We start from the raw sequence: 19,015 nt of genomic DNA on the forward strand, positions 1-19,015 counted from the left end.
CTCTGCCATGTTGGTATCCTATGCGAATGGCAGCATTTCATTCCCTTTGCCGGGTAACCAAAGCAATGGGTGAGTCCTGACCGGCCCTCACAGGCCCCGTCTCAGTCCTGTTGCCACTGCCCACGAAGGCTCGGTTGGTATTTACCTCCACAGTACTCAGCAGGACCCGGACCGAGAAGCAGTTTCCGCGGGCTCCTTAGCCCTGGGCCAGAGCAGTTCCAGGAGCCGGAACTCGGCCGCTCCGTGCTCGGTGTATGCTCTGATAAGAGCAGGCTCCAAGAAGCAGTTTCCGCGGGTTATTTAGCACTGAGCCTGAGTAATCTGTCTGCAAGCCGCAGGCGAATGGCAGCCTCAAAGTAAAATTTTTTAAAGTATACAATAGTATATAAAAAGTATCTTAGTACGAATTTTTATAGATGGGTTGGTAATTTGAAATATTCATGCCTTATAAACCATGTCAGATCAGAAAAAAATGCTTATTGTCTACCTCACAGTGAGAGCATGAGGTGGACACAGAGTAGTTGTATCAGATGCTGAAGAAATTTTATTTTGGAACAAATACCCTACTATAGGTACATAGATACAAAGCTGTCTGCCAAGACATATGTTTATGGAACTTCTTCCCTCCAGAGAGAAATGTACACATAGATGTACTTAAAAAGGAGGGTTCTGACTCTTCCTCTAGATTCTAAGAGAAAAGGAAATGAGATAATAAGAGGCAGAACTGCAGTAGCATCTCTGGAACTAAGAGATGACCTCAGAACCAGGCCCAACCAGTATTTGAGGGCCTCCTCGACTGTGAGAGGTAGAATGAGGGCAGGATTTCATTTTCCTCCATGGAGGCTTAACCACTAGCGACTTCCCTCACTTTGGTCAAACAAGGAGGCCACTAGGCTACAGATACTGATTCTGCCATGCTGGAAGACAGTCCTGAACAAAACAGACAAATACACACTACTTCATGGAGCTCACTTTTATAAACTAACTAATAAACTAAATACAATTGAATAATATAATAGATATCCTGGTGTGGCCTCACAGGAAAGCCTCACTATGAGGCTGTGCAGAGGTCTAGGACAGCAACACTGCAGGCAGGGAAGCGGGAAAAGTACCTAAGCACACAGCAGGCCTGGAATGGCCAAGGAACAGGGAGGAAGCCAGAATGGCTGGTGCAGACTGAAGAGAGCAGGCAGAGATGGAAGGCAATAGGCAATAAGGCCAGAGGGGGACAATGGGAACACTGAGATCAGGAAGAGGATGCAGAGTGAGAGCCCCACAGGCCATTATAATAATGATCACCAAGTTCAGAGGGCAAGGAGAGTTCTGGGGAGCAGCTGTGGCAGAAACCACTCCAACTATTTCATCCCCTACTGTGGGTACTAGGTCTCATTCATCCATCACCAAGCCAATTTCTCGCCATGATAAAACCACGAAAGGCTAGCAAGTGTTTTGCAACTCAAACTCAGTCAAGGCTGGGGGAAGGGGACACCTAAGGACACAGTATGGGCTCCTCAGAGAGCAGACTAAGTTCTCTGCCAACACAAGCATCAAAGGCACCAGCATTTGAACCTGGGTTGTTATATGGCATGTCAGCAAGACCCTTAACAGTGCATACCTAGATTCCAAGCATCAGATTTTATCTGCAGGGCCCCAAAGGACAGAATGACGGCAACCAATGAAAGAATTTCCACAACTTTGCAAAATGGGTGGGCTGTTCACAGGCAGGGCACCTGACCAAAAGGCTGCCAGTGCCTATAACCACCATCTGAAGTGGAGGCCACAGGACCCAAGTAAGCCCAGGAGAGGCCAGCTCAAGAGCACCTTTCAGTGCCTGCCTACCTCAGAGAGCCCAAGACTCTGGGTACAGCAGGAAAAAACCGAGGAAAAACATAAAAACCTGAAAATGAAACAACCTGAACAGTCAATTCAGAATGCTAGGGGGAAAAAAGTCAAAATACACCTACAGAAAACACACACTACTTCATGGAGCTCACTTTTCTAAACTAACTAATAAACTAAATACAGTATTAGGAAATTATACAAATACCAATTCTGATTCCAAAGGAGAAAGTCTGATTATTACTGAATCAGTAATAGAAGAAAAAAAATGAAAACTGTACATTGTACTATCTGTGAGTGAAAATGAAAAAACACTAAAATCCAAGTAACTAAAACCAGTGGCTTAAAACATAAATATGACAAGAGGAGCTCATTGTAGGGATTCTAGAATATTTACTATTAGAAATTCATTAGTGAAATTTACTATGTTAATACTTCAAAGGAGAATAAAAGTCATATGATCAACAGTTGTCCAAAGATATGAAACAGCATTTAACAATTACTCCTCATTTAAAAAATAATAAAAATCCAACTAATCTAGGAATAGAAAGAATTATCTTTAACCTATAACAATACATAACAAAAACCTTCAGTACCAGCATTCCCTGGAGGAGACTGGAGGATCCCAGTTCCTTCTTTCCCTCTCTTTTTACCTCCCAACCATAAGGTGAACAGTTATGCACCATGTGGTCCTGCCATGATGTGCTCCTCACTAAAGACCCAGAATATTATGGCCAACTGACCGTTGACTGGAACCTCTAAAATCATAAACCAAAATAAATATCTTCTCCTAATAAGGTTATATCAGGTATATGTTATAAATGATCGGAACCTAAAACATGAATGAAAATGAAAATAAAATAAATCAGAATTTATGGGACACCCCTAAAGCAGTAGTAGGTAGAATACACTATGTCTCTTCATTATCAAAGTTCCTGAAGCAATGACTTCAGTTTTCCTATTTAAAAAGCTAAAAAAGGAAAAGCAAATAACAAACCTGAAGAAGAGGAAAGAATAAAAATCTGCATACAAATCAATGAAACACAAAAGAACATCAAAGAGAGACCAATTAAACCAAAAGGTGGTTCTCATAAGATCATTAAAATTGACAAGTTTCTAGCCACACTAACCAGAAAAAAAGAAAAGACACAAACTAGCTATCAGGAATCAGGGGGCATCACTACAGATCCTACAAATATTAAAAAATAATAATGAGGGACAATGAACAACTTTATTCTAACAAATTCAACAAGATAAGAGATAAATGAACAAGTTCCTTGAAAGACACAAATTATCAAAGCTCACACATGAAGAAATAGATAACATAAATATCCCTGTAGATACCAAAAAAATCAAAATTATAGTTAAAATTATTCCCTCAAGGAAAGCTGCAGGCTTTGATAGATTCATAAGATTCTATGTAAAATTCTCCAAAACTCCAAGAAAAAGGAAGACTTCCCAACTGATTCTACAAGACCATCTGTGACCTGAGGCCAAAACTACACAGATATTACAAAACAACTAAAAGACAAAATGGAAGAAAAGATACAAAGATTAAATAGTCACTAAAAATCTTAATGACAAATGTACAAAATTAGTATGAAGAAGATGCTAAAACACTCCTAAAAGACATATAAGTATTTTTAACAAATTGAAGGGCTTTCCACATTCTTGGGTGGAACTATTCAACAACAAAAATGTCAAAGCATCTCATGTTAATATATACATTTGATATAATTACAATAAAATGCCAAAAAGCAAAGGAAAATATAGAAATCTTGACTCAAAAGGCAAGGAGGGCTCGAAGACTAATGGAGAAGCCAGGTGTATGCAGCACACCTGAATCCCAGCGACTCAGGATGCTGAGGCAGGAGGACCATAAGTTAGAGGACAACCTCAACAACTTAGTGAGACCCTATCTCAAAATAAGAAATAAAAAGAATGTGGGATATATCTCAGTGGTAAAGTATCCCTGAAGGAAAGGGAAAGGGAAGAAAGGGAAAGGAAAGGAAGACAGACAGGCAGACAGACTAATGGAGGTGAATCCAAAGAACACAGAGCAGACTCCAATGACCAAATTGGCAACAATTTTAGCTTCAAAAAGAATAACATCTGTAACTTTTTATAAATTATTGGATAAATAGACTTACCCAAGAATCCAGAGAGACACTAAACATGAAAAAAGAAAGGAAGGAAAGAGAAAGAAGTATGAAAAACCACTGTAGGAGGTAACTACACATCATTTTCTTAATCTGAAAGTTGACACTTAAAATGAAAAGAATTAAGCATCTACCTGCCTTCACCCAAGTGATAAAACAAAGTACCTTATAAAATCTCAGCTAGAAAATATAGAAATAATGACATAATTAGAAATCCAGCATTTTCTAAATTCAAAAAAAATTAGGCAAGGATCATTAATGGATGTCAAGTTCATTAGGTAAAAAGCTTTTGAGGAACAGTGTATCTGGTAAAGAATGGCTTTATAATGAGAGCTGTAGTGGTCAGTTTAACCAAAAGAAATTCAGCAATACTAACAGTGAGATGACCCAACATTATATGCCTCTTAATATGATGCAAAATGAAGGAGATATAATTTCCCATATAAAAAATCCTTATCAAAAATATTAAACTCAATTATATACAAGTATTTACATCAAATTCCATGTGTACAGTATACAAAAGAATGAAAAATCAGAATACAGATATTCTCTTTTCTTTTGCTTAGCCTCAAGTTCCCTCCTCCATCCCTGGGTCTCCCTGGCCTCTTCTCAGCTTTGGCAAGTGGGACAACACTTAACTCAGCACACACGAGAGAAGGCTAGCCTCTCTTTGTTCTCATCCTGGACAGGTACTGCATCAGCTCTGTTGGCACACTGACCAAATCCTCAGAGAAAGAAGGGAAAAGGGTGCGGGGGAGTGCAAAACAATAAAAAAATATAAGCAAAGAAAATGAGACCACATCCAGAAAGTAGAAAGTGATGGTGGTGAAGGAGTCAAAGCCAGATGCAAAAGAGATTCACATTCACAAAGCCAAGGAATCTCACAAGTCCAGAGTGAGATGGGGTCAGGGAACATAACTGTGTCAATGGATTACAAAATGACCAGTTAGGAAAATGATTCTTAGCCCCAGAAATTAGTTCCATATTCTCTACACCTTTTACTTTCATGGAACAAAAATTAAATTAACTTCACCTTTCTTGGTGAAGAGATTGCGAAATGTACCACACAGGTAGAAAACTCCACCGCCGTGCATGTCAACATGGAGTTGGTAGCCATGCAACCCGTACTCTGGACTGTCATCCAAAAAGGGACTGTGAAGAGGCAGCTCATAGGGCCTGAAAAGAAAAACAAAATACACGTAAATCTGTCAACACCAGAGATGAAATACTTGGGTTGAAATTACTTCTAAAACAATTAGCATTCATTCAAAGCATTATCTTTTACGAATGAGACACTATAGAGACACCAATAATCTTTAATACCATAAACCCAAAAGAACTGTTTCATGTTCCTTTCACCAATTTCTATAAAAACAGGCACATTTATGAGTTCCAAAGGTACCCATAGGACCACCATGATGAATGTATTTCTGAGATGGATCCCAACATCAGTTCTACAAAGGTAGAACTGCCTTCAATGTTCTCAGTAACCAGAAACCGGGGTACTCAGCAAGGAAATGCATCAAACAGCAGACCTACAGATTAGGGACTCAGGCAAAACTGAAGCCAAGATGATCAAAGTTTTGCTCTATAAGAAAAACCTTACTATAAGGTAGCACTCAAAAGCACCCAGGAGCTTTTCAGACAATAAAAAATAAAAATAAATGAGTAAGGGAGTGTATTAGTCCAAAGAGGAAGGTTAAGAGCTACAGGGAAATGGAAAGCATGTTCCCCAATGAAGGACATTCAAATGCATTAAAAGATACCCAAACAAAATAAATCTGCAGACCAAATTCATCCAGAGGGCCCTTAATGTGCGTGTCTTGCAAGATATGAAAATTCACAGAAGTGCAAGAAACTGAGGGATCAGCTGGCAGCATCTTGTAGTAGTGAAGCATTCCTATCTCCATTAATAATGTTATATTAGGTACAAAATCCTTAACTAGGGATACATAAAGCAAATATGTACTCATTAATAATCCAACTATGTTAGCAACAGCTAAAGCACTTATGCCTGTTGGCTTGTGTCTACCGATTAGAAGAATATCTTTGTAGCTACTGTCAAATATTAAGATGGCATCAACTTCTAACCCTTTATATTGATGGTATAAAAATTCAATTCACCCATAGATACATACACAGAGGCTGAGCCTAATGTGCTCCTCTCCACAAGGTGATGAAAATGAAGATTTGCCATGATAAAAGCCAGTTCTTCCTCCTTCTGAAAAGTTAATTAAAAAGAATACATTTTTCAACTGAAATATTTTAATATTTCACAAGGTCGTTGTGAAGATCACAGCACATTCATCTTGCAGATAGATGTGGTTTCTAATAACTAGAAGATCACCATGGCACAAATACGTTATTACTGCTAATATATTATTACTATCTAATAAGACTTATGTGTCACACTGACAGCAGGACCACAATTCATCCAAATAGGTAGAGCATGCAGTACCAAAAGAATTAACATCCTAGGACTTGGGAAACATCAAAATACTCTACTATACATGATGAATGCAAATTATAAATAAATAAATATATATTTGTGATTGCAAATATGTATAAATGTATATATATAAATATACATACATGCATATGGTCAATTCAGGGCTGTTTCGAACTCTTGTCCAATATAAAGACAATACTGGTAAGACTTTCACAAGTACCAGATTAATTCAACAAATACTAAACATTACTGGCATAATGTTCCTCTCTCAAGAAAGTACTTGATTTAGCAAATGCAGTGAGAGTGATTAGATTCAGCTTTTTCTCATGCCCGTTAGGCTGAACAGAAAATGTGACTATTTGGGAGTCATCCATCTCTCTTCAGATTCATGGTTGATGCTGACTGGTGTAGACCCTCACAAACAGTAAACCTTCAAATACCAGGCAGAAGACAAGCAGATCAACCACAGTCTTCTTAACTCTATAGGCCAACACAGATGGATGGTCAAGTCATAAAATGTAAAATAAAAAAACCCCTTTCCTCACCCACAAGTTACCTTCAGAGAGAAGGGGATAGAGGAAAAGAAAAATGGACAGCCATAGGAGATTGAGAAAAGAAAAAAGTGCCACAAGATGATGCTCTATGAAAATGGAGACCTTGATTCTGTCTCATCAGTGTATACTGATGCACACTGCTATTCTCAAAATAAAGTCTGTTAACTCCCTTAAAACATCCACAGGCCAAAGACTTAAATTTGTATACACAGAGGTATGTTCTGCTTTTTACTCTGTGACTGCCAGAAAATAACCCCCAGAGGAGGAGCAAGCAACCAGCTTGACTTGGCACAACAAGAAACCTATGTAAAAGGAAAGGACAACTTCTCAAACACTTGACCCTGAAAAGCAAATTATATCCCATGCTACATCACAGCATCAGAAGCATGCTTGGAACACTACCATGGTGAATGACCAAGAGGCTTTGGCAGACAAGGACATGAAAGAAACAGAGGAAGAAACACGGATTGATTGGAAGGGGGAAAGGAGAAGCCCCATGACATTAAAAGAACAACATTAACAAAAACAGAAAAGGAGGAAGAAGTGGTTTGTCAACTGTGATAGCAGAACAGTAGAGCTGCTTCAATAAAAGAGAAGATCATTTAGCCAGAAAAATGAGGCTGGTAAGATGCAACTGCTGAAAAGTCAAGGAGTTTACATATGACTTTATACCTAATGGTGAGTGAACATGGGGCTGTGACAGGGAAATGATTCAGGATACACAAGGAATACATCTTACCTTCCATAACCCCACCAGGAGACCAGGGTGTAGGCAAAAGATCTGAACAAGTCTGTCGCAACCGATCATGGTAGATTCCATTAAGTGACTCAAGTCATACTTTGCAATTAAAGAATGCCATCGAGGTCTTTGAAAACCCATGCCAAAGAAAAAAGAGAGACGTGAGCTTTCCTATCTGTATCACTGTTACTACTCAGTGTATCTAAAAATGCTTTTGAAGAGCAATTTATACATACTTATTTACTCAAACTAAGTGGCACAATCAGTCATGACGTGGGGACATAAAAGACTTGCATAAATAAAACGCAAAATGGATACATTTGAGTTTTTCACCATACTATGTTTTCCCCACTCCCTTGCTCTATCAACTCAATGACCCAGCCAGAGGGGCACTGAATAATTAGCATGGTAAAGCAGTGGCAGAACTGTCTTCTATTCTCATACCCCAACCCCCACCCAACACCAAAACCCAGAAAAACATGACAATCAAAAGTCAATTCTCAATATGTAATTCTAATCTAGTGAGTGAAATAGTGCATAAGCAAAGGTAAGATACTTTAAGTTACACAAAAACAGGTAGTCTCAGTAGGATATCTGAACACAAAAGTCTCTTTCAATTTATCTTCAGGGAAACTAAGAGAGTGAAAACTGAAACATTAGAAAATAAATTTAAACCAAAATCATGATTGTTATCATAAAGGAGATACCCTGAGAACTCAGTGTCTAAGAGTAAATATTCAGAGGTGTAAGAAAAGACAAGTCTGCGTCTCATCACAAGACTTAAAGTCATCTAGTGAAACCTTCTAGAGCACTATAAATGGTAGACATGAATGTCTGTCGTTCTCAGGAACCTAAAGATGATTCAGGGAATTATAAGAAAGATGAGATCTCATTGGTCAATTAACAGAGCATAGCCTTAGAACAAAGTCCCGAAGGAGTTGGGGCTCTAGAGCATTCCAGAGTCTGCCCCCAGCACCTAGCACACAGAAGTCAATAAGTATGCAAATGTTCATTAGGTAGAAGAATTTTTTAAAAGGTCAGCTATAGCACTGTTTCATAGCAGAGGATGCACTATAAGGCACTAGAGGCAAACCCACAGCTCCCATACCAGGGAATTGAGCCCTTCAAGAGAACTTATTGTGCTGAGAACCACTGGAAAAGAAGAGGTGGTCAGTGAGCATATGTGTGATTCACAAACTAAAAATACATTCAGTATATGCAGATTATTCCTGAAGGAGGATGATTTCTGATTTAATTGTGGGTTCAGGGAAACCTGAAGTGAACCCTTAGCTCCTACTGACAGTGACTCTTCCTCCTCAACCACAGCAGACAATTTCTTGTGTATGAGATCACCAGCCTCCTCAGGAGAGAGGTTGAAAAAATAAATGAGAAAATACCATGAGAGCATAGTGCACATGGCGGGTACTTAATAAATGGCAGTCACTGCCACTATCGGAGAGGAGGCGAGGTTGGGTGTGAAAATCCCTCTTCTCTCCCTCTCCAATGGGCCCAAAGGTTAAAAAAAAAAAAATACACCAGATTCTGAGGATGTGCTGAGTTCTCATTTGCCTTGGCCTTACAAGCCACTGACATACACTGGCAAGGAAGCCAACTGAGATTCAATTAGAAAGCAATGAATTACAGGGAAATCCAATTCGCAAATTACATCAACAGTACTTTCACTGTCTCTGAAAAAATTCTCATTGTAGAAACAAAAACAAAAACAAATAAAAGTCATAAAGTATCTTCTTGGAGACAAGGATCTGTGCTGCCACATGATGATAGCACTGGTTCACAAACTTACAATGAAAGAGCAATCAAAACCAATGCCATGGTTGATCAGAGGCCAGCTAAAGTCCATGGAGTGTTAATGGAAATAAATTACATAAAATGTATTTCCTCAATAAATTCCAGCATTGCTCACTGTATATCATCCAGTATTCCTGACCTTGATGTCAAGTTTTAGGAATATACTGTTTTCAACTGAGTGTTACAATTCCACTTGACCCATTTAGTCTTTTGTGATCATTTTAATTAATGTTAACAGTTTTGTCCTAATACTTGTAAACAGCATTTCATGATATGCCAAGTAGCATGTTGTTCAGTCAAATTAGAACAGAATCTTGGGGCTCAGCCTCCAAACACTATTTCATAATGTGTCAAACCTAAATATTGTATTAGAATAATCTGGTACCCATCATGATACCATATACAATTTCAGAAAGTTATTCAAATAAAAAAAACTATTTAAAAGATAACTGTGTTTCCAAAATGTTTTCAGTAATACAATCAGAAAAAATAATTCATACATTTTTCATTGTGGCATCAAGGGCATTTTCAAAATACAAAACCTGGACTTACATCAGTGAGAAGTCTGAATGTCCTCATAAGCATAAGGAGAGCTAAGTGATCACAACAGGACCACAGAGAAGCCAGACACAAGACCCACCTCCAGGGAAACCGTAAAGAGCACTGATCCTCCTGGGGACAGCTAGCCCTAATGTCAGGCATCTGAACACCTTTCACCAAGGACAAAGAGAGACCGATGGGTGAATCTGCAGCATGCAAGAATAGCAAGAAAAGGGGTAAGGGAAGTGTTGCTGAAAAGTCCAAGGACATCGTAACAGTGAAAGAGGAGGGAGGGAGAGCAGGACATAAATTCTGCAGAAGGTAGATAGGACCCTTTCATCTGTGGTAGATTTTGTATAGACTATGTTAGCTTGCTCAGGAAATGGGGATGCTACATGCCATAGTCCAACTTTCAGGAGAAAATAACTGATAATGAGAAAAGTAGCATGAGAGATTTCCTGGGTAAAGTAAACGTAAGCCTTCTAATGAGTATGGACTCAGTGTAAAGCCACCTAACGACAGGAAAAGAGTGAGTGTTCAGTAAGCACTAGCACTGGGATACACACACCTTTGATATTGCATTTTAAATTGATAAGAGTCTGATCTTCACAGTAGTCCCCCACACTAAATACTACACAGGCACCATCCCATTTACAGATGTGACAGTGGAAGCATGCAAAAAGTTACGTACACAAGGTCACACATGTATTAAGTTCAAAAGAAAGACAAGCAGAATAAAGAATTCATACTTCAACTATGATTGGTATAATCATTTACTAAAGAAAAATGTAATCGTTTTATACATCTTTCTATTAAAAACTTCAAAAGGTTAGCCATCAATTATCCAAGAAACTTTGCTAACTAGAACATCATTTCACATTGTTACATATAACCAATACATGAGGAACTTAAATTCAGACCTGATTTAAGTATGACAAAGACATTTTTTTTCCTACTCCATGGTGATGCAAAATGGCAGAAAAGTCTAGGGTACAATCAAATTAAAATACATTAGCAATATTTTTGAATTACCAAAGTAATGCCAACTAATATTTATGTACAAGATGCTGTTATTTGAGAGTTCTGCAAATTAATACTTACCCATTTTTGGCAGGAGGTTTATGCCAGTCCATAAAAACTGGCGTCACACCACACAAATCCAAGGTTGTTAATGTTGCTAAACATGGCCAGTTTTTGCCATACCACACAACAGTAACTGATGTATCATTTAAAGAAAGATCAACATGCTGCATGATATATTCTTTTCCACTTTTTTCTCTCAATACAATTGTCCAACCTAAACCTGATATCCTGCAGAAAGAAAAAAAAAAACCTAAAAATGTTTACCTCATTCTAGAAAATAAATGCTAAAGGCAATTTCATACATTATCTTGAAAGCATCTATTTCCGTGAAAGCAAAAATCAACATTCTCGGAACATGCACAACATAATTTTTGTTTCACCAGAAGTTCCTTTGTTATACTTTTTCTCCTCTCTTAAAACTAACTGAACATCTATGATGTTCCAGCAACTGACAACAGACGTTAAGTACAACAAAGATTCCGCCCAGAAGGAAGAACATCTTGAACGCCCTTGCTTTACTAGAGCAGATCATTAGGTTATTTCTGCTTTTCATAAAAACAGAAAAACTTTAGGCCACACATATGGAATAGGAATATACTGCATATTATATAGATGCAGAAAAACAAAAAATTATCAGCGACAGTTCCCCACACCTAAACTACACATCTGCCCTATGCACAGGACACTAAGAGCTGAGGCCACCAGTCTTCTCTAAAGTGGTTATAAATTGAAAGGTGCCACAGTCTGTCCAGGAGCCTCAGAGGTTCCTGCTCAAGGACACACTGCATACCTAAGGGCCTCTTTGGTTTTCACAGGAAGTCCTGTGTAGGGGCTGACAGGTTGGAGAACCTGGGCCAGTGCTGTCTTCACAGATGTGATCTGTTTTGCAATATATTCCTTCTTCCAATAGCCAGCTTCTTTATCCTCAACTGACAGTCCACTCACAGACACAGTTGTCTCCTCCACTGAGTTCACTTTCCAATTGGATCTTTTAGGTGAAAACACAGTTGAATAGATTCTGAGCCAAATAAAACTGGGGAAAAAAGAGAAAATACATAAACTAAGAGACATTGCCACACACCTGTATTATGCATCTCATATTAAATTAGAGATGCATAACAGTTCAATTCCATGAATAAGTAAAGCTGAACATTTACAACTGTTCATATGTAAAGTGAACTGCAGTTTGAAATGCAGTGCTTTAGATTCACTAACCCCAAAAACATATAAAAAATGGAAAAGTCTGTTTCTGAGAATAAAGCATAAAGTAAGCAATCTCATGTTATTTAGGATAATCCAAACCACTGCCTTGCTAACTGAATAGGAGTTCTATTCTAGAAAAATAAGAAGCCTATGTAGTACAAGTCTTATTTTTTCCACACATGCATGCTTTTAAAAAGATCAAAAAGGATACACACACACAGAAATATCAACAGGGAAGAACTGAATTATGCATTTCTTTTGCTTCCTATTTTTTAACTTTTCAACAGTAACATGCATTGCTTTCTCAAAGATAAAAATGTGAATGTTATTGATAACACTAACAACAACTGTTAAGTTTTTTGGAGCAAATACTATATGTCAAGCATTTTTTAAGCACTTTATACACATTAACTCATTGAGTCCTCACAACAAACCCAGGAGGCAGCTCCCCACTGTAGAGATGATGCAGCTAAAGCCCTTATGCAAAGTGCTCTGGATCAGGTTGGTACACCCCAGGACACTATGGAACTGGGATTTGAACCCATGCAGGCTGGACTGGAGCTCTCATACGCATATGCTTCACTCTGTCTCCAATAACTGAGTAAACTAAACAAGGTTGTAATACAAATTCCCTTCAGATACAAAGTCTGTGTTCCTTCTGCTCACTGTTTCTAAGAGGCCAGTGAGAAACCCCACGTGCAGTGGTACTCAGTCAGTAGTGGGCTTAAGGTTGGACCACAGGTCTCCTGTCTCTGAGCTAATACTCTCCATCCTAGAAATATCAACTAGGGAAAACTCAAGCAGGGGTTAAAATCAATTTCCTAATCTGAAAGATAAGCTTCCCATAAATAAAATTTAATTATTTGCTATTTACATCCCTACATTTCTATTTAGAGAAGTATGGTATAAAATGATAAATGGCCAAGAAGCCTCCCAGAAGAGGTTGCTGCTGAGCTAGAGATACCACAGGTACCTCATTCACTACAACAGGAACGGATCACTTCTCACAAAAGGACTTCAGAGAACCTCTCCAGAATTCAGACATTTGCATGGACTTCCCAGCAAATTCACACATAATCACAGGCCTAGTGACATCCCTTTCTGGTATGGTTTTCTAAAGTCATTTCTTTCACCCTACAAAATCATCTCATGCAAGGTAGTTGTACAAAAGCATTTACGTTTTTGGTTCAGAAATTTCTAAACTTTCATATGTGAGCCAACAGATGCAAAGTAATGATTAATTAAACATATCTAGGTAAATAAAAACTGTTTTACCAAAATCTCTCAAATACATACTTTTACAAAACTCCTCCCTGTGCATAAAGCTTACTTGTGTTTTCCTCAAATTTACTTAAAATCTCATTCTACTTAAGTGTTCCTTTGTTTCAGCAAGATCTTTATGGAACTTCAAATTTTGCGGGAGGCAGGGGGGATCTCTGAGCTATCATAGCATCTTCACTCAGCCTTGAGACAAGAAGGTTTGATCTGGCATTGCAGTGTGGCTTCTTCCACTTGGTGCGATGCATGGGATCACTGCCTTCCCTGGGCTAGGAAGTCTGCTTTCTTCTAGCTCTGGACTTGGGCATAACCCATTGGGCTTGGACAGCCTACCCCATGCCTTATTTGGTGCAGAATATTCTATGGAAAAGCCTTTGTGTATCCCCCATATTAAAAAAAAAAAAAATGCAGGCTCACACACTCTCTTTTGCCAGTGTGAGGTCAAAGAGCCATCCTGCCCCAGCTTTATAAAAAATTACTTCTGTAATTTTAAAAACTGTCAAACATATGACATCAAGTCATTTCAGAACCTAGTCATGTGGTCTTTTCGCCACCAGCCTACACTACACAGAGGAACCCCAGAGGAACTCCGTTTCCACCACCCATGCAGGACGTGGGTGGGATAAATTTCTCCCATTAGCACACCAAACCACTGCCAATCTACTGATACATGGTCTAGTCCTCACAAACCACAAGAGCAAGCACTGCTGTGGAGAAGGGGTCAGATCAGCAGCCCCACATACACGCCGCAGCAGTGACTACACCATAGTGCAATGCTGAGCTGCATACACACACATTGGCACATTTAATTAACAAGTGATGCCTACACAAAAATGTTTTATATTATGGAATCAAAATATTAAATCAGATTGTTCTTGATTATTTAATAAAAATGTTAAGGTTAAGACCCTTCTAATACTATCATTAAATATAGTGAGAACTCTCCAGCATACTACAGTTTTGGACACTAGATTACTATTTCCTTGAGAAATTCCTCACTGCATTATGCTTTAGTAAATTCTATCATCTCTTTTTGGGTTGTTAAGAAAAAGAAACATAAAAATTGCCCTCCATTCACTCTACAACTTATGTCAAGAACATGATTCATAATTTCACTCATTGATGTGTGTGTTGAAACAGATAGACAGACAGACATAGTTCTCCCATATAGGAAACATATTTTTAAATTGAAAAATAAGTAAAATCAATGCTTCCCAACCAGAGAATGATGTACGTGCTCTCCTGAGTATAATAACAGTTGAGGGCAGCCTTAATGGAGTCTAAGAGCTTATTTTGAGTTCCTTAAGTAACTGTCAAACATATGACATCAAGTCATTTCAGAACCAATTTTCAGCAGTATAATCTGAAGAAATGTTAAAAACACAAATTCCAGAGCACTGAATTACAGTCATCAGAAACGCAGACTAGAAGTCCAAGGTTTTTTTCAAGACTTCCCAGCTGGTTCTGACTTCAGGTTTCTATTGACTAGCATATAAGAACCAACATACCATATAACATTTCTTGCCTGCCACATTCCAAGATTAAATTATATTATAGCCCTTCTTCTGTCATTCTATTAAACAAAACTACCATTAAAATCTGCATTTGCTGGGAAGTGATAATGGACAAATTATATTATTATACTGTATGCATGTACAAATTGAAACAATAAATCTCATCATTATGTATAACTATAATACACCAATAAAATGTGGAAAGAGGAAAAAAGCAAAAAATAAATAAGTAAAATCTGGATTCCCTTGATGTTTTCCCTCATGACACATGGATTCTATGTAGAATTAGTATCTGTGTGATCTTTCGATATGAATGAGAGAAGGGCCTAGAAGACCAAAATACTCACTTGTGGGCACACAATGCTCACCAGATGTCAGGAGATCCCATAATCTCCCCACACAATATAAATTCTGCAGTGTGGGCAAAGCTGAGTGTCAAAACAGTGGAGAGATTTTTCTTTATTCATAGACACCCTGGGAGCTCAGGCAAGGGTGACTCCCTGCTTCAAAGGCAACAGCTCCAGAGGATGCTGTGGGCCTCTCCTTCCCTCCTTCACTCTCCCCACAAGTGAATTTACTTGATTGGCAAGTTTTGGGGGAGGAGCTACATCTATTTAACTTGGTTTCTTGTGCTTGTTCCTCTAGGCTCTGCCTGCCTGCCTGCCAGAAGAAAGCATGTCATCTGGTCTGCAAACCCACGGCCAGGGACAATGGGGAAGTCTCTGTGGTGCTTCTTGAGAATGTGGATGTGTCTGTCTAGTGCTGGGGTGAGCACACCTAAGAACCCTAAGGGAACAAAGCTGCAACCTCCAATTACTACAGCAATAATGAGCCTGATCTTATTCAGTATATGCAAAGAATATTCCTTTCTTTAAGTATACAAATTCAAAGAGCTGAAAATATATGACTACATAAAGTATTAGACAAATTATTTCTATTTATGTCTAAAAATACTATTGAAATTATCTTAAATTTTTAAAAATATTTCAAAAGCTCTTAATAGTTTTCATGACTTCTATCAAATTGTCATTTTTTATTTATTTTTAAAAAATGACAGCAGAATGCATTACAATTCTTATTACACATACATATCACAATTTTTCATATCTCTGTTTGTATGTGAAGTAGGTTGAAACCCAGTTCATGTCTTCATACATGTTCTTTAGATAATGATGTCCATCACATTCCACCATCCTTGCTAATCCCCTGCCCCCTCCCTTTCCCTCCCACCCCTCTTCCCTATCTAGAGTTCATCTATTCCTCCCATCTTCCCCCTCCCTACTCCACTATGAGTCAGCTTCCTTATATCAGAGAAAACATTCAGCATTTGTTTTTTTGGGATTGGCTAACTTCACTTAGCATTATCTTCTCCAATGCCATTCATTTACCTGCAAATGCCATGATTTTATTCTCTTTTAATGCTGAGTAAAATTCCATTGTGTATATATGCCACATTTTTTTATCCATTCATCCGCTGAAGGGCATCTAGGTTGGCTCCAGTTTACTATTGTGAATTGTGCTGCTATAAACATTGATGTGGCTAAAAACATAACAGACTTGGTTTTCTACTTACTTGTCATTAGCCAAATGATAGAAGCGTCTGCTCACACATCCAGCACACAGCAGGTTCACAGCATCCAAGTAGGAAAATATCTTCAGCAAGATCTCAGAAGGCATTCTGAGAGGGGAAAAATCAGAATTGTACCAGTGCTTTATCTAAAAAACCACCCAGAAAACAAGTGGCTATTCATCTCTAAATAGAAGACCATAAACAGATTCCTCCTGTAGAAGAGGCAAATGTACTCACAAGGTTCTCCCCTTGTGCCAGAATTACAAATAATCTTCAGTTATTTTCTTTTTTTTTAATATTTATTTTTTAGTTGTAGTTGGACACAATATCTTTATTTTTATTTATTTTTATGTGGTGCTGAGGATTGAACCCGGGGCCTCACATGTGCTAGGCGAGCGAGCCCTCTACTGCTGAGCCACAACCCCAGCCCCTTCAATTATTTTCTTGACTGAAATTTTCATTAGAATTCTAGTGACAGTCAGGGCATGGTGGCACGTGCCTGTAATCCCAGCAGGTCAGGAGGTTGAGGCAGGAGGACCCAAAATTCAAAGTCAGCCTCACAACTTAGTGAGGCCCTAAGCCACTCAGAAAGATGCTGTCTCTAAATAAAATACAAAAAGGGGCTGGGGATGTAGCTCAGTGGTTGAGTGCCCCTGGGTTCAATCCCTGGTTAAAAAAAAAAAAAAAAAGAATTCTAATGACATAAACCAATAAAGAAATCCTAAGGCACAAAGAGCAAACTTCCTCAGCATTTTAATCTCATAAACTAAATCAACAGGCATGACTTCACCACCCCTCTATGAAAGTATATATTATTCTTTGGTGAGATAAAAAGAATAGACAAGCCAGGCTGGGAGGAGCATGCCTGTAATCCCAGCTATTCAGGAGCCTGAGACAGAAGGATCCCAAGTGGGAGAACAGCCTGGGCAACTTAGTGAGACTCTGATTCAAATAAAAAGGGCTAGAGGTGTACTTCAGTAGTAGAGCACCCCTGGGTTCAATCTCTCCACTATCAGAGGGAAAAAGGAGGAAATAAAAGGACAGAGAGCACATTCTTAGCTATTAGTAAGATAAAGCAGAATCCCTCCTCCCCCTCAAAAAAAATGCTAAGTAGAATTAACTGAAATGGGGAATATCAGCTTATTTCCTACCTAACCTATGCCCCCTGGTACATCCTCTGCCTAAATGCTCCCATACTCTTACTGATTTCTCTCAGTTCTCAAAGAGACACCAAATCCCGTAATGTTTTCTGAAGTGACTTTTTCAATTTTATGCCTAAGTAAATAATGTTGGATGTATTCTCAATATTCCATCAAGCACAGAATTCTACAAAGAGTACGAGACTCTGAAAGTGCCTAGAAGTGTTACCAGTGTTAATAAGTCAGGAATGAGTGTTTAAGCACCTTTATGAACATTCAGTAAAAGGGAAAATGAAATGAGACAGAAGATTGTATTAATGACTGGGGTAATGTGGTCTAGGGATAGACTGGGGGAAAGCCTTGAACCAATTTAAAATGGCTTTCCCATACTCTCTACTCTCATACTTGTGATTTAAATTATCAAAAAATTTGTTACTTATGATGGAAATCAGATGATCAAATGTGTCACAGTTCTGAAATTCTGGTAACACTGAGAGAACAAAGTGGATCCTCAGAAAAAAGCTGATGATGTATGTCACTGTACAAGTGCTACTAACTGCTCAAAACTGGAAATATTATGAGAGTCTAAATAGTAGCCTTGCTTAGGTACTAGTTAAATGCCTCCCCATGGGGCTGGGGTTGTAGCTCAGTGGTAGAGCACTTGCCTGGCACATGTGAGGCACTGGGTTAGATCCTCAGCACCATATAAAAATAAATAAATAAAAGTATTGCATCCATCTACAACTAAAAATTTTTCTTAAAAAAAATAAATAAGGATCCAACATGGCGGCCGGCAAGGAAGCAGCACTTTCAGTATCTCCACATTAACCGGATCAGAAACACCCATTAAAACAGCTACATTCTACCTACTGAGGAACTTCTAGCAAAATTCCGCTGAAAGGAGACCTGCCAGGAATTAGTAAGTTATATTAGAGGTGACAGTTGGCCCCAGACAAGTGAATCTTGGCCGGCCACGCGGGCGCAGAGGTCCAATCCCGCAGCCACCGCCCAACCGGCTCTGCAAGCGGCCCCCGGCGGCCCGGGGCAGCGAGAAGGGACCCCGCCTGGCCAGGCAGACGGCCCCCGCCATCCCGGCTCTCCTGGCGGCCCCACTCGCTCTGTGATCGGCCACCCCGCCC

At 38.9% G+C, this 19,015-nt stretch overlaps 1 protein-coding gene across 2 annotated transcripts in view; it reads right to left on the reverse strand.

Annotated features, from left to right (window-relative positions):
- The window catches only part of Fbxo15 (F-box protein 15), a 72,033-nt gene that overhangs the window by 37,165 nt on the left and 15,853 nt on the right, over nt 1-19,015 (reverse strand). For both annotated transcript variants that reach the window (XM_015499563.2, XM_048806650.1), the window contains exons 3-8: nt 16,741-16,845; nt 11,963-12,205; nt 11,191-11,400; nt 7,741-7,867; nt 6,137-6,219; nt 5,032-5,174 (exon numbers count right to left, since the gene is read on the reverse strand). In XM_015499563.2, the coding sequence (XP_015355049.1) occupies nt 5,032-5,174; nt 6,137-6,219; nt 7,741-7,867; nt 11,191-11,400; nt 11,963-12,205; nt 16,741-16,844 (910 nt within the window). In that variant the 5' untranslated portion in view covers nt 16,845. The remainder of the gene's footprint in view (nt 1-5,031; nt 5,175-6,136; nt 6,220-7,740; nt 7,868-11,190; nt 11,401-11,962; nt 12,206-16,740; nt 16,846-19,015) is intronic.

Source organism: Marmota marmota, unplaced genomic scaffold, assembly GCF_001458135.2.
Source record: "Marmota marmota marmota unplaced genomic scaffold, marMar, whole genome shotgun sequence".
In the NCBI taxonomy this organism is placed as follows: Eukaryota; Metazoa; Chordata; class Mammalia; order Rodentia; family Sciuridae; genus Marmota; species Marmota marmota.